The following is a 24,604-nucleotide window of genomic DNA, read 5'->3' as shown; positions in this document are numbered from 1 at the left end:
GCCATATGGAAAATTGTGAAGTAGGCAGTTTATTTCCATAGGACTTCCCTGCCCCCTTCACCACATACCTCTTCTTTCTGTTCCCTTTCCCCTCCTCCATAGTACTTCCTACTTCCTTCTTAACAGACCCCAAAATTCCCTACTTCCCTTTATCAAACCCTATTTTGCACTTAAGAAGGGACATGGAAAAGTCATTCCAATTACTGATAAGACTTAATATTCCCAGGAATATTTGCTTTTGTTTTGATGAGGGGAAAGAGGTCCCTGCCTTTAATTTGTTTTGTATACAGAGTCTTCCCTGGCTCAGAAAACTCTCCCTACCAGTACAGATCAACAAGTGTTTACAATTTATAGTTTAGCAAAGAACCTGGGGCATTAAGAAGTTAATTCACATAGTATATGTCAGAGGACTGCAAGCAATCCAATAAATATTAAACAAGTGCAATTCCTTTATACATTTTCCCACAATTAACAAGCTGCATAAGAAAACTCAAAACAAAAAGAAAAAAAAATGAGAAAGAAAACAAAAAGCAAGCAAACAACAAAAAAGTGAAAATGCTATGTTGTGATCCACACTCAGTCCCCATAGTCCTCTCTCTGGGTACAAATTGCTCTTCTCCATCACAAGACCATTGGAACTGGCCTGAATCACCTCTCTGTTGAAAAGAGTCTTGTCCATCAGAATTGATCATTGTATAATCTTGTAGCCATGTACAATGATCTCCTGATGCTACTCATTTCACTCAGCATGAGTTCATGTAAGTCTCTCCAGGCGTTTCTGAAATCATCCTGCTAATTGTTTTTATAAAACAAAAACATTTCATAACATTCATATACCATAACTTATTCAGCCATTCTCCAACTGATGGACATTCATTCAGTTTCCAGTTCCTTGACAATACAAAAAGGGCTGCTACAAACATTTTTGCACATATGTGTCCTTTTTCCTTTTTTATGATCTCTTTGGAATACAGAATCTGTAGAGACACTGCTGGGTTAAAAGGTATGAAAAGTTTGATAGCCCTTTGGGCAGAGTTCCAAATTGCTCTCCATAATGGTTGGATCAGTTTACAACTCCACCAACCATGTATTAGTATCCCAGTTTTATCACATCCCCTCCAGCATTTATCATTATCTTTTCTGTCATTTTAGTCAATCTGAGAGGTGTGAAGTGATACCTCCAATCTGTTTTAATTTACATTTCTCTAATCAATAGTGATTTAGAGCATTTTTTTTCATAGACTAGAACTGGCTTTAATTTCTTCATCTGAAAATTATCCATTTATATCCTTTGACCATTTATCAATTGGAGAATGGTTTTTATTCACATAAATTAGAGTCAATTTTCTATATATTTTAGAAATGAGGCCTTTATTAGAACCCCTGGATGTAATATTTTTTCCCCCACTTGGAGTTTTCTAGACCCATAAAATCACTGATTTAGTCTCCTCCCTCCTCCTTAAATCATGGGTTTTAAGATTCAAGGTGAGCCTTAACTGATAAGTCATTGCAGCCAGAAAATGCACTTCTTTGAAACCATTATCAAAACTTTAATGACAAACCACTCCAGTACCTTTGCCAAGAAAACCCCAAACAGGGTCAGGAAGAGTGGGGCATGACTGAAATGACTAAACAACAATACTTCAGATAGTTTAAAAGATTAATCACTATTAGTACACCAACAGTTATATTTAGCTGCAAGTTCACCTAAATATAGAATATTTTTTGAGTAACAAAAAGGATCCTTGGGTGGGGATGCCATGAAGAAAGCCCATTTTAAACTTTAAAGCATTGTAGAAAAGGATTTTCCTATAATTGGAAATCATAGGAAGTAAAATTTGCATTTCACAATTAGCTATGATGTTCAAAGTAGCTTAAGAGTCTTGAGTTGTCCAAAACAAAAAATAGATTTGGATCTAGAAGAGACCTCTGTATTTTACAGGTATAACAACTGAGGTTCACAGAAGTGAAATGTTATGCAAGGTCATACAGGTCAAAGGTAGGATTTGAACACAAATCTCCTAACTAAAAATACAATATAAATTGTTTGACTCTTATAATCTCTGATGTTTTTGTAACCTTGATTTTTTAAATAATGGCTGTACTAATGTTATAACTGGAATAGAATATGTTTTTAATAGTGCCCACTCTCATAGAACTCATTGAATTTCCTGATTTGAACTGACTTGTTGACATATAATCCAATGCTCTGACTTTTCTTTTTTTAATTATATTATTGTAAATTTGAAGTATTAGTAAATGTCATAATAGGTGGGGCGCGGGGGGGGATTCTTTTTATTTTGTGCTATTTCAGTACTTGTCAGGAGCCATAGAAGCCTTTGATGAATATGAACTATAGATGGTTAGGTATAGAGAAGTCTAGGTTCTGCAATATTAGTTTTGTAACATACTACTTCTGAGACTTTGGATAACATGGTACTTAAGTTTCTTCATCTGTCAAATGAAAGAATCTACCTGATCCCTAAATTCAATTCCCATTATGATCAGCTCCAAGAAAGTGTATCTAGTTTGCCACTTTTCCAGACAACATAACTCTACCACATACCTACACTGCAACCTCCAACAGAAATAACTGCTTACTGTGAAAATGTTAACATAATGTAAGAAAGAAGAACATAGAGTCTAGGAAAATCAAACAAGGAAAGGACAAAAGCAAAAAAACCTATTTTTTAATTGTCCCGGATCTCATGAATGGTTCACTTAAGTTTTCAGTTGTAGAAATAGATTGAAAAGTTATCTTTTTTCCAGAATACTTTTATTCTTTGGAAATTTTCTGCATAGGCTTGAGAACAATGGAACAAATTCATTGCTCTAAAATCTACTTTTATCATTACATAGAACATTGAAATATTAATAGACTTTTTAGTTGCTTTTTGGAATTGTTTACATAATTTTTAGGATGTACAAATGTCCTATTATATGATATTTATGTATAAAAATTTTGATAAACATACTAGTAACCCCTCCCCCCAAAATAGGTCTCAATCTGCACAATAAAAACTTCTCTTAACCATGAAAGATTAAGCTAAGTGCATGGTGTCAGATAAATTATAAGCAAATGGACTAATAAAATATCATCTGCAGAAGAGGAAAACTGGCCAATTAGAGTTATTAGTTCTGCCATCACAGGATGTAAGTAAATTTTACTTTATTATAATAAAGAGAAATTAGTATTGGGTTTTTTCCCCACTTCTCAAATGAACTTTAGAATCTCATTACTAAGATCTCTGTTTAGGTTTAATTAGAAACAGTATCTTTAAGGCATATCTATTTTGTTTTGGCTATGTGGCTTCATGCATGCAACTCTTGGTTTGTGGAAATTGAAAACTATCCTGATGACCTTAAATCCTCATTGGGTGGTAGGATTTTTTCCCCTAAACACAAAGTAGAGCTTGGCTATATTTTCATTTTCTTTCATTCAACAACAAAGACTACAACAAAGTTAACTGATTTTTTTTTTTTATCTTCATTATCCTGTATGCTACTTAGCATTGACTCAAAACTTTGCCTTTAGTTGTAAAAATGCAAAGAATGAACAAATCTTTCTTACATTATGAAATGTTTCAGTAGATGCCAAAAATCTGGTCCTTTTTTTTCCCTCTTTATGTTGTGAAATTGTGAAAGAGAATGCAGATATAACACTAGGACTTTTTTTTCCTTCCATCTGTCTTTTATCAAGAATACCATCTGTCTGAAGAGAGAAAGACTTTTTTTTTTTTTTTTTTTTTTTGACGATTGAATCTGCTAAATAATTTGTCATCCTTGTTCTTTTTCTAAAGCAGTGTACCATGGGGTTAATTTTTAAGTAAAGCTTTTCTTGCCTCAGAGAAAGTCAGGTGCTACATATACCCCCACACAAAGGGAATTTCAGATTACAAAAGTGATTGCTGTACACATTACTAAAACTACTCTTTTCTGCTGATCTAGTGGAAAATAACAAAGAGAATTTGAATGTGGAGTCTAATTTCGTGGAAAGAACAGTCTTGGTTTTTGCTTTCTACTGAAGCCCTGGGAATTTCAGATTAGTTTAATTGAACATAAGTAACAGGGAAGAGAACATTACAAAAATTCAAGAGCATTCTGAGCACTGTCCCAGGAGTTTTCCATTTAGAAAGCCCATGGGATCAAAGTTAGAGGACCTTAAAGACCAGCTTGATCAGGCCTCTTCCTTAAGGAAATTAATAGCCAAAGAAGCAACAAATTGTAGCTGTACAAAACTTGTACAAAATTACACAGGTAGAAAGAAAGTTGTCGAAGATAGGGATTAGCCCACCGATAGAAAAGTCAGTGCTCGTTCCACTGTACCCCAAGACTAGGCACCCAGCACCACAACAGTCATTCAGAAAAAGTGATGGACGTGGGAGAAAAGTTAACAAGGAAACACCCACGGGGGCAGTCTCGGTTGGGCCAGATAAGACTGAGCAGGTCTGGTCTGTTCTACCTATGAGGAGGCTGCGGATTCACGAGACATTTCCTCATGCAAGAGGATATATGGGCTTCTTCAATGTGGAGTAGAGCAAGTATTCTAAGTGGTTGGAAACGTAGCCCTACCTCTGGGCGAGGCAGGAAAACACCCTCAGCAGCCCCACCACCCCAACAAAAGAGCACAAGGTGCTGCTCTAAGACACACCCAACCTCTTTCTCGCTTCCAAAAGGAGGGGTCTGATTGGCTGGTTTTCCAGTCTGTTTGAGTAAGTGAGAGGCCAGGAAGGGCGGCGCACCAAGCGTATAGGAGGGAAGAGCAGCGGCCCGAAGCTAGCGGAGGCTGCTAGAGGAGCGGGGAGGAGATCCCCGAGGTGGCCGCCGCTGTCCCCTTGCGGCCGGCGGCCCCCGCAGGGATGGAAGGCAGAGAGGCGGCAGTGGTAGGCTGCTCCCCGAGTTGGCTCTAAGAAGGAGCTCGCCTGCCCTCCAGCAGCCTGGGATGGCAGCCCGAAAGAACCACCACCCGGCCCGGGAGAAGTACCAGCTTCCTCCTGCAGCAGGTGACGTTCTCCTCGGACTTTACAAAGGTTCCTGCTCGTTCCGTGCCTCTTCCCGGGGCAGTTGGGATGGGCTTGAGGCTCTAAGGAAAGGAGAAAGAGATGCTGGAAATCTCTGGCTTCCCCCTTTCCTTTCAGGAATTGACTTTCCGTAGGAGGCTGGGAGCGAATCTTTACTTATTTATTTGGTGGGGTGAGGGAGGCTGATGGTAGCCTGGAGACGCGAGGATGGGACTCTGCTGCTGCTCCCCGCTCCGGGGTCTCTGCACCGTTGCCTGATGCTGAAGCGTCTGCTAACTAGTTGCGTCCCCTCCTCCCCCTCGTCCCAAGTCGGCCAAGCTTCTCGGTGGCTTATAGAAAGTTATGTCGGGAGAGGCAGCGGCGGTGGGTGGGAGGAAAGGAGACTGAAGTGACAGCAGTAGTGGCCGTGAGACAGTCGGGTGAGCAAAAGGGTACGATAGTTGCAGCGGCAGTGCCTAAATCCTCAGTTTCTTTAGCGCAGCGCCTGGTACATAATAGATGCTCAGTAAATACTTATTGTCTGACTGTCCTGAGGGTAGAGAGGGTAGGGAGGGGACACGTCAAACTTGCTCTGAAATCCTGAGAAGTTTGCTGAGAGTGCCTTTGGACCCTTTTCCTGCCTACTCTTTTGGTAGCAGTGGCAGAGCAGGATCTTAAAAGAGAAATGGAAGGGAAAAAAAAGAAAGAAAGAAAGAGAGAGAGAAAGAAAGAAAGAGAAATATCAGAGTAGCCAAGAGATAGCAATAACGATGGAGCCTCTAAAACATTCTCAGGAGTCAATGAGTAGGTTGTCTAATAATGAGACTAATAAATAAGAAAGTATTTGCATAACAAAACTCTTGGATGTTCATACTATTTGAACTGTTTCGGACTTAGGTTGTGATGGGTGAGTAACCACTTCCCCAATCCTAAGGAAGTTACTTTCCCAACAAAAAGAGAATTTGTTTCTCTTGGGAAGATGACTGTCACTTGTATCAGAGATACTGTAATAATCAGAGGCACTATACTATTCTTATGTATGATCAGAGAGGCAGTGTGGAAGAACACTGATCTTAGAGACAGTAGGTCTTAGAAATCTTAGAGATCTAAGATACTTAATAGCGGTCCAGACTTTAAATCAATCTTGATTCTTCCTGGGGCTTAGCTTCCTCATTTAAAATGGGTTGGATTAGATGGCCTTTGAGGTCTGGTAAATCTATGATAATGAGCTGGCAGCCTGAAGGAGGAAGGAGGAAGGTTCCTTCAACTCTCTACAGACTATTGGAAAATTAGTTAAAGGAAAATGGTTTTAGAACTCTTCTATTTGCTTGGTTTTGTGGCTGTTCCTAAAATTCACCCCTTCCCCACGCCCAGGCACAAAATCTCCTCCCTTGAAGGAATAAAAAAATCTGCAGTATAACAAGAGTTTTATTTAAAACCACACCCCTGAATCAAAGTTTCCCTACAGAGAATAAAGCTGAACACATTTGAAAAACAGAATCACAGAATTGGATGGGATCTCAAAGGCTGTTTAATCTAGCCATAGGAATCCCCTCTATAACATCAAAGCAAATGGTTATTGATCATCTACTTTTTTGCTTGAAGACCTTTATTTAGTAAAAAAGGGAAACCTCTAATCCCCAAGACAATCAATTCTACTTTTGGATAGTTCTAATTGTTAGGTAGTCTTTTTTTTTTTTTTTTTTTTTTTTTTTTTTTTTTTAATGTGGAATTTAAATCTGGGTTCAGCTTCCATCTTTTGTTCTGAATTCTGTTCTCTGGGACTAAGAAAAGTTAACTCCATGTCAATTACTGTATTCCCTTCTTCTCTGCCTTCTCCAATTCATTTCAATCCATCAGGTGTTTATTGACCACTTTCTCTTCTGAAGGCTAAATAGACATAGTTTCTGGCTCTCATAATATGTCCTTTTACCAACCTATTCATATTCATAATCTGAACAATTTTGTTGTATGTGTGTGTGCGCTTCGTGGGTGGCACATGGCCCCTTAGTATTCTATCATCTGACCAAGGCAGAGTCCAGAAGTCAGGACGATCTGAGTTCAAATGTGGTTTCAGACACTTAACACTTCCTAGTTGTGTGACCCTGGGCAACTCACTTAACCCCAATTGCCTCAAGGGGGAAAAAAAAGACTATAAAATACTATATCTCTCAATTCATCCTAAGATTGCACTATATTTTGGGACTGCCACGACTTACTTTTGAATGTTATTAAATTTGTGGTCTTCTAAAAATTTCAGTTCTCTTTCTCAGAATTGTTGTCTAGCTCTTGAGTATAGGACCTAATAGGTAAGTTTCTTCACCTATCTTTTTTACTACAGTGCTGTGATTCTGGGTACAAGAAGGTTGAGATTGCTAGAGGGAGTGAGAGGGGAAGTAAGGAGGCAAATAAGGAAGAAAGAGGGGAAGGAAAGAAAAAGGGAAGGAGAAAGTGAAACAAGTATTTTTAAAGTGTTTGCTGGAGTGAGAGGAGACAGATTGGAATCTTATTTATCTATAGTCTTGTCACAGATAACCAACCCATTAAGGGCATCTTTCTCTAGTGAAATGCTTTATTTGCAATCACTTAAAATTTGGCCTACATATACTGAAGACTATGGAGCCTTACCAGTGGACAGGGCTATGCTTATTAGCTGCAGTTTAAAATTATTGGTGTTCTTGGTTCATGATATCCTACAGGAAGGGATAGTGAAAACAGCCCTATACTAGCATCTTTCTCAAAGGGCTGTTTTGAGGATCATATGTGATAATCTTCATAAAGTGCTTGGTGAAATGCTTGATAGTAAGCCCTCTAAAAGTGCTTGTTCTGTTCTTATTCTCCTAGAAGTCAAAAGACCTGGATTCTAGTTCCTTTTGTGTTGAACTTGAATAAACCTTGGTCAACTGGACCTCAGTTTGCTTATCTGAAAAATGAATGGAAAAGATTAGATGATCTCCAAGACCTCTCCCTATTTTAACATTCTATATATTTTCATATTTCTTACTTCTTTAAAAAAAAATTGGGAACAAACTACTTTTGCCTATCCCGTCTGTATGTACCTTATGGCATTATAGTATTTGCCAAGTATTTCCCTGTGGGCGTATTTATTTGAATTTTTTATTATGTACTTCTTTCTTTTCCACCTTATTTTGGCAGAGAAAGGAGAGATGAAAAGAGTATGGATACAGCCAGGGAAAGTCATTTTGGAAAGAGGAAAGTTTTCTAGTTGAACATAACTACTCCAACCAACAAGGACTTTTTCCTTTCCCTACTTGGTCACAAGAATGCCAGCAAAAGTATTATTTGTTTTTCACATTGTGGTGTTTGAAGTTGAAGTGAAAGAGTGGAAAATTGATTTTAGAAACAGGTTATGGAAAACTTTTCCACACTAGGTTCTAAAACTTTGAGCCCTAAGGACCTGGAAGCATACTTTCTTTGCTTTGCTGGTTGTGTTTGACATTGAATATATTTTAAAATTGGCCGCTAATCTATGGGTGGGAGGAGAAACTTTTACTTATCCTTATCCTTTTTTTTTTTTTTTTTTTAATTAGAAAGGAACCAAGGCTCAATTTTTTGATAATGCTAACCCTAGGTTATATTAACAATAAAAATCTTAACTATAAAAGCTCTTTGGATAAAAAAGATTTTTGAGTAGCTGTATTCTCCCTCCACCCTCTCCCTTAAGAGTATCTTAGAATCAGAAAGAGTTCAAAAAGACTTTAGAACTAAAATCTAATTCCTGATACAGATGAAGAAACTGAGACTTAATATAGTTAATGACTTTGCTTTAGATCACATTTCTAATTAATTGGTGTATTTTTATGAAATACCATAAATTTATATATTTAAAGATATCCAGAGTGTATACTTAGCTAGGTGATAGTAAAGTATTTTTATAAGTGAAAAATCTTTAATTACATAACTGCAGAAGTGGGCAATTATAGAATATAGAATAACAACTATAGGTTGTTAAAGTATTCTTGATCCATTTTGTTTTTGTTTTTGTTTTTGCTGAGGCAATTAGGGTTAAGTGAATTCCCCAGGGTCACATACCTAGGAAGTATTAAGTGTCTAAAATCAGATTTGAACTCGGGTCCTCCTGACTTCAGGGGTAATGCTCTATCTATTGCGCCAACTAGCTGCCCCTCTTGATCCATTCTTAATAACATCTGCTTTTTGAAATTTTTTGAGAAATAATAGATTTGTGGCAATCTATTCTTATTGCTTAAAGTGGCCTCCCTTGTGACTAGCTACATTGAATATTTGCAAAGCAACTGACCTGGGTTAGGGGCATACTCTATGGAAATCTTTCCTTTTGCCTCAGTTCCCTTAGAGCAAAGAACAATTGATTCATTAATCTATTACATTAGACTAAGAATCTACTGCATCTCAGACATTGCACTAAGGGCTAGGGCTACAAAGACAAAATCAAAATTGTTTCTGTCTTCAAACAACCTGAAACAACATATGCTCAGATGAGTCAATAATAATCTCATAGTTAAATAATACTTTAGAGTTTAAAAAGTGCTGTATACACATTATCTCATTTGAGTCATACAGCAATCCTGCTGCTATTATTCCCATTTTATAAATGAGGAAACCAAAACTCAGAGGTTAAGTAACTTTCTTAGTTTATATAGCTATTAAGTGTGGGAGGTAGGATTTGAATCCATTTCTCTGATTCAGAATCTGGCATTTTAACTATTTTATTATATATGCATATATATAAATATGTATAAGTATACATATGTATATACATACATACACAAACAGAGCAAGAGAGAACTTTGAGAGGACAATTTTAATTGTTGGAATCAGAAAGGGTTCTATGGAGGATGTGACACTTTAGCTGAGATCTGAAAAAGGCTAAAGATTCCAAGAGGAAGTGGCAAGAAAGGCAAGCATTCCAGGCAAAGGATTTGCCAAAATCAATGCTAAATGTAGAAGTGGGGCATGGAATGTTATAGACAGGGAACAAGTATAAGGTAATATAAATGAAACAGAATAAAGCAAAATAATTGAATTTATTGACATACAATAATCAATTTTTACATCTTTAAAAATAAGTCAATATATAATATGCCCCCTTTTTGTTTCAGTCATTTGTTTTAAATTATTTGGAATTGAGTTAACAAAATTTTGCTACATTCTTTAATTATCCTTCATGAAACATTTATATATTAGATATTAAACATGCCTTTGATGAACAGTTCATTTCCTGAGTCTATTCTTCATTATAGCCTTTAGGTTTTTCATTAAAGTAGACAAGTTCCCCAGGCTATTGAAGCATATTCATTATCTTCTCTTTATTATTTCTTAACCTTTTGTGACATGTGTCATGATACAAGTTCATATTGTAGTATTCTAGCACCATTTGAGAATTTCTGTAAGTATGTAACAACTTCTGGATCAGAAGACTTCCAGGCCCAAAAAGCCACTAGATGGTTCAGGAGAGAAAATTCTGGGCCTCAAGTCAGAAAGACCTGAGTTCAAATCCAGATTCAGATTACTTAGTAGCTGTTTGATCCTAGGCAAGTCATTTAACCTTTGTCTGCCTCAGTTTTCTTATATGCAAAATCAAGTTAATAATAATTGCACATACCTTTCAGGTAAGTGAAGATCACATAAGATAATATTTGTAAAGTGCTTAACATAGTACCTGGTACACAGTAGGTGTTTTATAAATGCTTGTTCTCTTCTGTTCCCCTAAAATTTTAAAAATTGCTGAAATATTATTTTGGAGTGGTTATTTTACAATCTGATAAAGATGCCCATATCTCTTAGGTTCACCTGAACTTTTGACAATGATTTTAAGATAGCCTGACATAAAAAAATGTTTCATCAAGAAAAATTACTTTTTTATGATACTTAATACTCAGATCTATTGTTTTCCCAAGACATTTTTTCCTTCATTGCTTCAGTTAGCAGCATTTTTCCCCTTAATTTTCTCAATGTCTTCAAACTTTAATCACAATAGAAATAATAACAACTTTTTCCTGAAGATTAATTAAGCTGTTTTATTGCAATGGTTTTTCAGTTCTTAGTATTCTGCTTGTTTTTCACCTTTTCTTTACACTTTATATCACTGATACAGTTTTATTGTTGGCACAAATGATCCTTGAGATATTTGATTTCCCTAAATAAATAGACACTACAATATCTCTGTCAATGAAATGTGTTCTTTAAGAGCCACAAATTTTGCATTTTTTTAAAAAGTAAAACACAGAATTAAAAAATGTAGCAAAGGGAGCAGTGAAACACATCTATGCCACAAAATCTTACATTCAATTAATAGATACTTAATTAGAGGTGGGAAAATCATCTCAACATAGTTTTATCTAGTAAGGTCAAATGTTGAGCTAATCTCATTAGACGCTCACACCTATAATCACTGCTGTCACAAAAGAAGCTATATCGGAATTATTGCTTGTCCTAAGTAATTTACACACAAACATATTTATTGTTATAACACTTGGGGATAATGATAAGGATTCCTCACTGGGCTATTTGCAATGCTCTTTCCTTTAGAAATTAGTATGAGGTCTTATGGAAACACTGAACTTTTAAAAATCAATTTAAATCAATTCAACAAGCACTTATTAAACAAATACTACATCCAGGTACTCTGCTTGGTATATAAAAACAAAAATGAAAACAGTTCTTGCCCTTTAGGAAAGTATAGTCTACTGGGAAAAATAACAGATATAGTAGGGAGGGCCTACATGTATCAAGAACTGTCACTGTGTGGCTTAAAGGGATACAGAATAGACATCTTTAACCTCTTCTCCCTCCACCCTTCTCCAAGGAAGACTCATTTCTTCTCAGAGGGACATGATGAATAATACCTTTACCTCCCATCTCTTCCCAGGACATTTCTGTCAATAGTCTAAAGTGGGGTTAACTTCTTCTATCTTCTTTCTCAAATCTAGAAGTCAGAAGTACTCAAAATGACAGGAAAATTAGAGTCCTAAAGTTTGAAAGTTAGGATTGGAGGCCATTCTGCTCTCCTTAGAAAGAGAGGGTACTAGGATATAATTATGTTTATTTGCTCCCTTAAATATTATTAATATAAAGGATATATCAGGCTCAAATTAATTTCTGAATGCTTTGTTATTTGAAGTGAAGAAGGACTATAAGTTTTATATCCAAGACAAATCCTTTCTCACCAAACACCCTTTCCACACTGGATATGCAGAAAGAAGATCAAAGAAACCCATTTATCTAAATCATAGCAAAATAGAAACTATAGGAAGTATATCTAGGAGAATATATACTAGACAATACAGATGAATGAACTCTCCCTTTGGAAAGAGATAATTCAACTCAACCAAAATAGAAAGTCCTAGATCTTACCTAACTAAGAGAAAATTCCCCAAACTCTCTAGCATAAGCAGATGGATATGGGGACATGATGGAAACTGCCTGACCATCTCTTTCATCTCTTCCCTGGGTCATTTCCATCAACAGTCTGAACTGTTCTTCCTTCTTAAAGTTAGAAGCCAGAAGTACTCAAAGTGACTAAAAAATACTAAAGCTTGAAGAGTTCTAGAGAGGAGTGGTACTTGAAAATTCTTAAAGAGCATTGCCCTTGAAGAATCTAGAAGAGGATTTAGACTAGAGCCCTACTTTTCTCCCCATCTTCACTTAACCCCTCATGTAGTGCAGGCTATTCATTTCCACCAATGAGGAAAGATTCTTATACTATCTGACTCTGGGACAGAAGTTATATAAGAAAATCCAAAATATATGAAAGATAAAGATAGAAAATAATTATATAGTGGAGGTGGGATGCTAAGACAAGAAAGTCTTCTTTTAGAGATCATGTAAGAGTTTTCAATTGAACTAAGCCTTGAGTAAGCAGGGCTTCTAAGAGGTAGAGGTGAGGAGGGAAAAGGTTCTAGGTCTAAGAGACAGCCAATATAAAGGCATGGAAGTTAGAGATTGGGTATAGCTTCCAGGGAATAACAGTTCATTTTAGTCCATGAGAGGAAACACTGTGAAATCAGACATAAAACTTAAATTAAATCCAGACTGCAAAGGACTTTAAATGACAGAGATCTCTATTTTTTATTTAGTTATTTAAAAAAAAAAACCTTTGAACATAGGAAGGATGTAGTAAGGTCTATACTTTTGAAATATTAGTTTGACAGCTCTCTGGAGGATGTTTTGGACTGGGGAGAGAATAGGGAAAGATCAATTAGGAGGTAATGAAGGTCTTAATGAAATTGGTTTTGATGTGAATGAGGAGACAAATTCAAGACAGATTTTGGAGGTAAAACAAATTGATTTTTTTTCTTGGAAGATCCTTAAGACTAATATCATTCTTTTTTTTTTTTTAAAGCTTTCAATTTTCAAAATATATGCATAGATAGTTTTCAACATTCACTTTTTTGTGTTTTGTGCTCTTTAAAAAATTTTTTATTATAACTTTTTATTGACAGAACATATACCTGTATAATTTTTTACAACATTATCCCTTGCACTCACTTCTGTTCTGACTTTTCCCTTCCCTCCCTCCACCCCCTCCCCTAGATGGCAAGCAGTCTTATACATGTTAAATATGTTATAGTATATCCTAGATACAATATATGTGTGCAGAACCGAACAGTTCTCTTGTTGTAGAGGGAGAATTGGATTCAGAAGGTAAAAATAACCTGGGAAGAAAAACAAAAATGCAAACAGTTTACACTCATTTCCCAGTGTTCCTTCTTTGGGTGTAGCTGCTTCTGTCCATCATTGATCAATTGGGACTGAGTTATATCTTCTCTTTGTCGAGAATATCCACTTCCATCAGAATACATTCTCATACAGTATTGTTATTGAAGTATAAAAACAACATTCACTTTTCAAAATCCAAAATGTTTCAAATTTTTTTCTCCCTCCATTCCCCTCCCACTCTCTCCTCTAGACAGCAAGCAATCCAATATATGTTAAACGTGCGATTCTTCCATACATATTTCCACAATTGTCATGCTGGACTAGAAAAATCAGATCAAAAAGAAAAAAATGAGACAACAAAAAAGTGAAAATACTATGTGATCCACACTCAGTAGCCATGGCACTCTCTCTATGTGCAGATAGCTCTCTCCAACACAAGACCACTCCCTCCCTCCTTCCCTAATGCAATTTGATATAGGTTATCTATATGCAATAATGTAAAACATATTTCCATATTAATCACAGTTATGAAAGAAGGAACAGGCCAAAAAGAAGAAAACAAAGAAGTGAAAATAATGTGCTTCAATCTGCATTTAGAGTCCATCAGTTCTTTCTTTGGATGTGGATAACATGTTCAAACATGAATACCATTGTCTTGTATCATTGTATTGGCAAGAAAAATTATTATCATCACACACTGTTGTTACTGTGTACAGTGTTCTCCTGGTTCGGTTCATTTCACTTTGCACCATTACATATGAGTCTTTCCTAGTTTTTCTGAAATCTGCCTGCTCATCATTTTTTTTTTTAAATTTTATTTTTTTATTCATTTTTCCAAATTATCCCCTCCCTCCCTCCACTCCCTCCCCCCGATGGCAGGTAATCCCATACATTTTACATGTGTTACAATATAACCTAGATACAATATATGTGTGTAAATACCATTTTCTTGTTGCACATTAATTATTAGCTTCTGAAGGTGTAAGTAACCTGGGTAGATAGACAGTAGTGCTAACAATTTACATTCGCTTCCCAGTGTTCCTGCTCATCATTTTTAATTGCCCAATAGTTAGATTCCATTACATTCATATACCACAGCTTGGCTTTTAAAAGCAAAATTCGACTATTCTTGTTATATAGCTGTCATTATAGCTAATAATTCTCAGTTGTTTATGACTCTGGAACAGAAGTATTATCAAGAAAAAAAAATTCAAATCTTGCTTAGCTTTAACTTTCAGTTTATCTTTTCAAAGAAAGAAAGATTGATTCAGGCTTTTTTTCTCCATAAAGTTCTCTAGCAATGTTAGATGACAGAATGGAAATCTGTGAAGTGGTTAATTATTAAAGATGATCTTTTGGACCTTTATCCAACTAGCTGCTTATTTCATGGAAAATTTTAATGCAGCCACACAACAGATTAAAAAAGCAACTTTCCATATACTTAAAAAAAAAAAACTCTAGCTTTCTAGCAATATTTTATTCCTTCCTTAGTTCCCTTTTCTATCTTTCTATTTGATTAGCTGCTAAAATGGATAGATTTAAGCTAGGAAAGTAACAAAATTTTGTTTATTTTCACTTCTAGGATACTGTAGACACTAGTCTAAAAGTGCTATTACTGAGATTCATCATTAGAGGATAAGAATTCCTAGTGTTTTGTTATCATATGAAATATTGTGCTTGTTAGCATTGTAATCTGTCAACTAAAACATTTGGCAAATGATTCTTTCTACATGCAAAAATGCTTTTGAACAATTCCTTTTTAAAAAGTCTCTATGGAAACCAGCATAGTTTTGAATTTTGGAGGCTGAATATTCCTTATTAATCTATTAGTCTCATTCTCTGAGGATGTTGGTTCTGGATGTTTTCATGGAGAAGCACAACTAGAAGCAAGTAAAATGGCATGAATTTTAGAATGTTTCTTCTAGCAAAGGGAATTTGGTATAAGAACAGTCAAATGTTTAATGATTGGTTGAGTGGACTACAATTGAATTCAACAAGCATTTATTATATTTTTACTGTGTGTCAGGCTCTGTGTTGCAATCTGGGAATATTAACCAATTAGAAATAGTTTCTGATCCCTAGAAAATTATAGCCTATACAAGAATACAAATAGAGAAAATGAAATAAGTCCAAAATATTTTTGGAATGAGGATGATAGCAACTGGGGTAGATCAAGATAGATTTCCAATAGGTTGAGCATTTAAGCTGAACCTTAGAAGAAGCTAAAGCATAGTAAGGATGGAGTCCTGATATGACAGATAGCCTATGTAAAAGCACAGAAATAGAAAATGGAATTTCATTATGTGAAAAACAGCAAAAATACCAGTGTGGTTGGTGTGCGCTTACTAAGAATATGTATAATAAAACTAGAAAGTTAATTGGGGCCAGATTTTGAAAGGCTTTATATGTATAACAAAGAAGTTTGATTTTGATCATCAAGGCAAAAAGGACCCATTGGAGCTCTTTAGACAGAGAAGTGACATAACTAGACCTATGGCTTCAGAATATCAATTTAGCACTGGGATGGAGGATAGATTGGAAAGGAAAGAGACTTGAGGTAATGTAGAGGTTGTTATAATTATCCAGATGAGAAGTGACCAATTCTGAATTAGGGAATGGGTAGAGAGGATATGGAGGAGGCAGCTAGGTAGTATAGGATAGGAGTCAGGAAGACTCATCTTCCTAAATTCAAATCTAGCCTCAGATGACTTACTAGCTATGTGACCCTGGACAAGTCTCTTAACCCAGTTTGCCTCAATTTCAACATCTGAAAAATGAGCTGGGAAAGAAAATGGCAAACTATTCCAGTACCTTTCCCAAGAAATCCCCAAATGGGATCACAAAGAATCCAACATGACTAAAACAACTGAAGAACAAGAGAGAATATGACATGTATTGAAGAGGTGGAATCAACAATACTTAGCAATTGATTGGATACAAGTTGTAAGGAAGGAGACTTTCTAGATGACTTTTTGAATATGGGTAAATACAAAGATGGTAGTGATTTCTACAGAATTAAAAAAAGGTAGAATGAGAGGAGGGCTTTTGGGGAAGGTAATGAATTTTGTTTTGTTTTGTTTTATTATAACTTTTTATTTACAAAACATACCCATGAGTAATTTTTCAACACTGACTCTTGCAAAACCTGCTCCAAATTTTCCCCTCCTTCCCCCCACCCCTTCCCCTAGATGGTAGGTATTCCAATACATATTAAAATATATGTTAAACTCAGTGAATGTATAAATATCCATATAGTTATCTTGCTGCACAAGAAAAATCGGATCTAGAAAGAAAGAAAAAAAAAACCTAAGAAGGAAAACAAAAATGCAAGCAAACAACAACAGAGAGAGTAAGAATGCTATACTGTGGTCCACACTCAATTCCCACAATCCTCTCCCTAGGCGTAGATGGTTTTCTTCATTACTGAATAATTGGAACTGGTCTGAATCAATCCATTGTTGAAGAGAGCCATATCCATCAGAATTGATCATTGTATAGTCTTGTTGTTGCCATGTACAATGGTCTTGTTTGCTTGTTTCACTTAGCATAGGTTCATGTAAGTCTCTCCAGGCTTCTCTGAAATCATCCTGTTGGTCATTTCTTACCAAACAATAATAATGAATTTTGTTTTAGATATATTGAGTTTAAGAAAAGAGATTGAGAACAGGAAACAATTTGGGAACCATCTAGTCTAAACCCCTCATTTTACACAGGAGAGAACTGAGATTTATGGAAATTAAGGAACTTGCCTAACAGCACACAAGTAATAAGTGTCTTGTGTTAGGACTTGAACCCATATCTTCTGATCTCCTCTGATGCTCTTTTTCTTCAACAGCAAGCTTATATCTGAGCTTTTTGTATAGTAGGTTAGATAGTAATCTGAGAAAGATAGAGATTTGAAAGTAAACTTTCCTGCCCTCATGAAGCTTACTATCTAGTCATCAGTAATTAACTATTTATTAAGCAACTACTAAGTGCCTGACACTGGGTTGAATACTGGGGATACAAAAAGCAGTAAAAGAGACTTTTTTTTTTCTCAAGGACTTTATAGTCAATAGATGGATAAGAGATTAATACAAATAATTCAATTAATGATATTGCACTGCTATGTGCATTTTCTCCTTCCATGGCTCTAGTCTACAAAAATCAATCTTGAATAGCTTGAGGAAGTAGGTTAGAAGTAGATACAACATGATTTAGGAAATTCTCCTTGGGCTCTATTAACAGTCTCCTCTGGTTAAGAAAAACTGGCTGATTTTGTTTTTTTCTAGAAGTAGAGAGCCCAGGAGGGCAGGGATAGGAATTCCATTTCATTTCATCCTCCCTGGTGTGAGTGGAAGAATGGAGTGTCACTGTTTCTCCAGAATGGTTTATTTAAAGTGATGGAAATGCTTAGGAAGGAAAATGGGATGATTCAGAACTGGAAAAGCTTGAAAGTCACTACTTTAAACTGAAATTCTAAAAATGAAACTCCAGATTGCAATGATTTGAACAGACAAGAAGAGCTGGACTGCGTTTGATTTGGCATGTTTAAAAGTGAGTTTAATCCTTCCCTCCAAACTAAACTTCAAGCTGGCTACCCAATTTGAAACTGAAACCAGAGCAATATAAACATAAAACCAAGGATCATGTTTTTGAAATGCTGACACAAATGATACAACGTTTGTCTTATTGGTTGCTTCATTAAAACCAATGTGAAAAATCAATTAAAATGTGTGAGAGAGAATAATAAGCTCGGTTCTACTCAAAGTTTGTTGTTTCTATTCTATAATGATTACTAGTTTCTTTTTAGCTGTTCAGTGAATATGCTCTGGTAGGAAAAGAATTTATGTTCTTGTGCTGTCTTATTTTGATCCTACATTAGCATTCCTACCATCTATTATCCTATGCTTACCTTTGTTTTTATTTTCTGATCAATTTTAGGTATTTTTAAAACATTAATTTTTTAAAAATAAATTTCCTTGATGCCTTTTGTTTTTATTTCGAAGTCATTTCTGAACAGAGAGACAAAGCCATCTTTCCCTCTTCCCTTCATTGAACCTGCTCTTGTAACAATACAAAAAACATTGTTTTCTGCCATTGTAGGACTTGATTTTTAGGAAATATTATGCAATGAAACTCCTTTGGGAACTCCTTGATTTAAAAGACCTAGAATACTAATAATATGCGGCTTAAGGATGATGCTACTAAATTTTGTGTGATTTGGGTCAACACACAATAAATCTTCTGGAAACAGCTGAGGAGGTCTTTCCCCTTGTTACAGTCTTTGAGTCATTGTTTTGGCTTTAGTTGAATTTCAGAGTTATTTTGCAATAGTTTAGAATCATAAAGTACATATATGTCATCATTCCCTAAATAATCTACTGAATGATGTGAAATTTAGATGGTTTATGGGAAATTACCAAATTTTAGGCCAAAGGAGATTTTAGGAATCATCCAGTTCTAAAATATATTTTTATCAATGAATAAGCTAAAGTCCAGAAAGAGCTGACATTGTGCAAATCACTAACTAGATCAAACAAGGACTAGAATCCAGGTCTCCTGACACCTAGCCCATTGCCCATGAAAGTAGGGAAAAGAAGGGAATAAGCATTTATAGAATATTGACTGTGTACCAGGCACTGTGCTAAGCACTTTTTATAAATAATATCTCATTTTATTCTCACCAAAACTCTGGAAGGTAGATGCTGTTATCCTCATTTTACAGTTGAGGATTAAGTGACTTACTCAACTAATAAGTGTCAGAGCCTGGATTTTAATTCAAGTCTTCCTGATTCTAGACCTAGAGCTCCATCCATGACTCCACCAACTGCCTCATACTTTGGAGCAGACGAACCCCTCAGTAATTACTATATTATTCTCTTTCCTTGTTTTGAATTTATGTGACTATGGAAACAAACCACAAAAGTCTTTCAGGATTTTATATAGAACAGATTTTGAAATTATCTTTAATTTATTGAGAGACAGCATGGCATAACATATACAAAACTAATTCCCTGGTGAAGATACCTGAATTCAAGTTCAGCCTTACATAGTATTGGCTGTGTGATATTGTAACTTGTCAGTGAACCCAGCAACTCTTTATGTGGCAAAGCAGGTATAGGTCTGCTTTAATAGAAAGAGTTTCCTCCCTGAGAGTGCTTTATGTCAATGAAATCACAGCTTTGCATGAGCAAAAAAAAAAAAAAAAAAAAAAAAAAAAAAAAAGAAACTTACTAACATTAAACATAGTATATATTTTTATGATTCAAAGTTACTTCTGAAGAATTGGTGTTTGCTAATGGTAATTGAAAACATACTATTTGTTTTGTTATTGTTTATTGTTATTATTTTAAGCAGCTAAACATTTCAACAGTCACTTATATGTTCAAAAAGCACAAATTCCAAAAACTATCTTTTTACTTATTTTCAAATTAATACTTAATGTGAATACTAGATTTTTTAATGATTAAAGCTCTGTGTGTCTATCTGAGATAGAAATTGTGATTATTTATGATCTTGGATTTTTTGCCGGAACTTAAGCAGAGACCTGATGAGAAAACTATTTTTACCTTTTTGCTTTTCATAGTCCTCTTCCCCCTGGTTGTCATGGTAAAAAAGTATGGATATACATATACATACAAAAATCTTAGTAAAGCTTAAAATAGTACTAAGACTTTTAGAACACATTGTGTATGTATATGTATGTTTGTGTGTTTGTGTGTCTATATGTGTGTGTGTGTATGTGTATGTGTGTCACATAACACTTTATAATTTACAAAGCATTTTCCTCCTTTAAGATTAGAATTCGTGTATTCCAGATGGAGAAATTTAGGCCCAGAGAACTTAATGATTTGTCCAAGAGGTATATAGGTACATATGGGTTTAAGTCTATAATTTCCTCTATTTGTAGTACAGTTACATAAATGCATATGTTCACACATGGGTAGGTATATTTTAACCCAGAAATTGTAGGCCTCTAGTACTCCCATAGGGAAGAAGTGATTTATGACATGTCTTGTTATCATTTGCAGTATTGTTATTTGTTACTTTATGCAGTTAAAACTTTTAATTATGGTTATTTACATGAAGAAGGAAAGATATTGTCTATATTCTCTTTCTTTCACAAACATACACACACACACACACACACACACACACACACACACACACACACCCCCCAATCATTTCTGTCTTTGCCACAAAGTTCCTTAAACTGTGTCAACTGAACCAATGAAATTTGATTTTCATATAACGGTATGCTTTGAGCAAAGCCCCAGGCAAACCTGGGAAAAAAAACCTCTGTAAGGCAAACCTTTTTGAGCAATAAATAACCACCATTACCCTGACAGATGTGTCTCTGCAAGCCACAAATATGTGTACAAACCACATATACAACTTAGCAAGCTTTGGTTTCCTCACCTCTAAAATGGGGATATCAGAATATAAGATCTCTTCTGGTTGAAAAATCTGAATAAATAAGAGGAAATATTGACCCTAAGAATGTACTTTCAAAATTGAGAAAGCAGAGACTTATGAAACTAAGTTTTCAGACTCCACCAAATTTTAAACAGATTGATGTGATGGATTTTCTTAGCTACCACTTTTTCTTCATTTTCATCACTCTTCCTGGATTTTCTCTTTGTAGCTGAGGCTATAAAATGCTTAATTTAGATTTTTTTTTTTTTACTTATAATATTTGTTGGTGTGCTATCTTTCCAAGATCAAAGAAATTTTAGAATTATTTTTTGTATGTATCTTTCTTGTGTCATATAATAGTAAAGAAATTAGAAATCACCAACAATGAGAAGTCTACCCCACCCATCATTGGGTAAACAGAAGTTTTATGACATTCTGTACCCAAGTTTTAAGACCACTATTAAGGAATGAGGAAAAAAAATCAAGCTTTTTGTTTTTCAAAATATGATAGGCTGACTTGAATGTCTTTTAGGAGTGTGTTTTCAGCAAAAGGGTAATGGAAATATTGAACTTATAAGGTTGTTTTTAAAAAATCCTCTCAACGTTTTTGTCAAGGAGCAGATCCCTATTCCATTCATTAACTTGATTCTCTTGATCTTAGTTTCACATAAATGTCAGATAAAACATGCTGCTTCCTGTAATCAGATTATCAGTACCTGCAGTGGGTTCATGATAAAACTTGCTACTGAAAATCTTACTGGTCATTCTTTCCAAGATAAAAGTATTTTAATTTCAGGATATAATTACTGAGTGATTGGAACTTTTCAAACATTTTAATACAAAGATACTACCACGTGACAGAATATGACTCAGTTTAAGAGTACTCACTGAAGCCAATCTTAATAGTGAGATTACATGATTTTACATATAAGAGTTAACATATATGTAGTACTTACCATGTGCCAGGTACTGTGCTGTTTTACAATTATTATCTTATTTGATTTTCACAACAATTTTAAGAAGTAGGGGCTATTTTATTGTTTAGTCATTTCAGTCATACCTGATTCTTCATAACCCATTTGGAGTTTTCTTGACAAAGATACTGGTATGGTTTGCCCTTTCCTTCTCCAGATCATTTTACGGATGAGAAAACTGAGGCAAACAAGGTTTAGTAATTTTCCCAGAGTAACATTGCTAATAATTGAGAACTCAGGAAGATGAGTCTTACTGATTCCAGGCTCTATTCACGGCACTACCTAGCTATATACAGTTTTAATAACCTGACTATACTAATGGGGACACAGAGACCCATAGTGACTTTGAATACCATCTCTTCTACTCACCTGTAGGACTGCTGTAAAATCTCATCATCTTTCTGTACTTCTTTTTCTTCATGTCTAAAGACATGAAGTTCCTCCTACCACTAAATCTTTAGATTTGTGATCCTACTCTAACATAAAACTATGAAAAAAAATTGTCTTTTAGTATTGTCATGTTTTTCAATGTTTAGAATATTCATGAATTTTTCTGCAAAAAATAAAAAATTCCTATTCATTTTGTTTCAGGTTATTTCAAGAATGTGGAATGGTGGTTAATTTGGCCATAATTATACTATTCTCTTTGTCTTTATTAAACAGATAAAGAATATTCAACAGTTATGGTCCAGATACTAAGTGCTAAACATTGGGAATACAAATACAAACAAAAAAGACAGTTCCCGACCTCAAGAAGTTATTACATTCTAGATTAGTAAAGTTAATTAGAAATTAGATTAAAATTAATTAATGGGAAATGGAAAAGAAGGGGAGGTGAAGACAGGGTACCTGTAGGAATAATGTTGCTGGAGAGGAGGCAAAGTCCAGAAAGTTAGGTTAGTGCTAAGTAATTTCTCTTCCAACTATTTTCAGTTTCATGACCTCAAAACATCTGTTCCATCTTTTAATAACTTAAATCCCATTTTATTTCATTCAGTTGTTTGATACTATTTTGAATGACATTATTGAATTTTTTGTGAATCTTTGAATTAAGAGATTTGCTCAAAATTGCCCAATTGCCCAAACCTTTTCTTCCTGTAGTCTTAAAATCTAAAAAAAGTTATCACTATTTTAAAGCTTTCCTTTTGGAGATAGGTGAATAGGAATATAAATGGGGGACAGAGGATACATTTGCCATGAGAAATAAATAATTCCTAAACTTCTTTGGCTGAAGAACACTTTTAAGTATTTAAGGATGCATTGGCATTAGGGTACCTCACACTTAGGGGATTTTTAACCCAAATTTCAGGGCCCTTTCTCAATTGTTAAAAAAAAAAAAAAAATGTGCTTACTAAGCTAATGTGGAGGCAAGGTTGCCAATCCCCTAGGGTAAGTTGAAGGACTAGGAGAAAGGAGGAGAAAAGGCTTTTTTTTTTTTTTTTTTTTTTTTTTTAATCCAGTGCTTGAATTTTAAGCTTTCACTTGCCTTCTCAGAGAACTTCTGATCCTGCCATTGTGTGTGTGGGTGTGCATGTGTGCGTTCCCACGCATGTGCGTGTTCCCACGCATGTGTGCACGTGTGTGCCTTTTAGAGAAAAGCAAGGTATAATGAGCTAAAGACTAGAGGATGAATAAAGGACTTTTTAAGTACGTAGAATTTTTTACATTTTGTTTTTCAAGAGAGGATCTGGTAGATATGGCCAAAGAAAGGAAATAAACATCTTAAGATTTTGAACAATGGAGATTAAAAAAAAAAAAAACAAACATGTTTTGAGTTATCACCAAGAGTAGATACTAGAGTTACTTCAATATTTCAAGTGATATGTAAGCTCAAGGATGGAGAGATTCCCTACATGACAAGGTATGCATTGTCCTGATAATGTAGGTGTTTGTTTTTTCATTGAACTTTATAGCCTCTACCCAAGCAATTAGAGGCCTTTCTCCAGGTTAGGGCTTCTGAACCTCCTTTGGTCTCATGCACTCCTCTAACACTTTAAAAAGCCTATGGATCTCTTCTCAGAATAATGCATGTTAAAATGTAAAGAAACCAATTATATTGAATAAAGATATAATTTTCTCTCATCAAAGTTCACAGACCTTTTGAAATCTATCCATCAGTGGGCCCTAGATTAGTAATATCTTTTCTAGTCTTTATTTAATATTTAAGGGATATCCATGTAGCACTTGGGATATGTGTTATCCTTCAGTCTTGCTACTTGACTGACTCCTTTTCTTGATCATACAATTCCACAGTGATGCCTTCATTACTCTTTTGCTATTGTCATCACTGGATATAGTGATGCTTGTTTGACCCAACATTTGTCTCTTCACTCATCTCTGTCACCAACCATTTTGCTTATGTATATATTGTGGTGGTCTAAAATTCTCAATCCCATGCCTTTATTCCAAAGATATTTGTATTAAAAAGAGGAGTCTTTGAACTGGGCAATACTTGGGATCATTAATTTGGGCAATTTCTCTAGTGCAGTTCAGCTCCATCTTTCCTTCTTTGTCCAAGTCTGGCCCAGGCTTAGCCCAGGCTTATTCTTCATCTACAGAACTTGTCCCAGATTT

The 24,604-nt window shown here is 35.2% G+C and overlaps 1 protein-coding gene across 2 annotated transcripts in view; it reads left to right on the top strand.

Moving 5' to 3' along the window:
* The first annotated feature begins 4,731 nt into the window (after positions 1–4,731).
* The window catches only part of OTULINL (OTU deubiquitinase with linear linkage specificity like), a 39,194-nt gene continuing 19,321 nt past the window's right edge, over positions 4,732–24,604 (top strand). Inside the window, exon 1 of one of the 2 annotated variants that reach the window (XM_074279112.1) lies at positions 4,732–5,003. In XM_074279112.1, the coding sequence (XP_074135213.1) occupies positions 4,943–5,003 (61 nt within the window). In that variant the 5' untranslated portion in view covers positions 4,732–4,942. Of the gene's footprint in view, positions 5,031–24,604 lie in introns of both variants that reach the window. The other variant, XM_074279113.1, reaches the window with a different exon arrangement.

This window comes from Sminthopsis crassicaudata, chromosome 1 (genome assembly GCF_048593235.1).
Source record: "Sminthopsis crassicaudata isolate SCR6 chromosome 1, ASM4859323v1, whole genome shotgun sequence".
NCBI lineage: Eukaryota > Metazoa > Chordata > Mammalia > Dasyuromorphia > Dasyuridae > Sminthopsis > Sminthopsis crassicaudata.
Note: the sequence above shows the minus strand (reverse complement) of the source record. Positions and strands in the feature narration are given on the sequence as shown.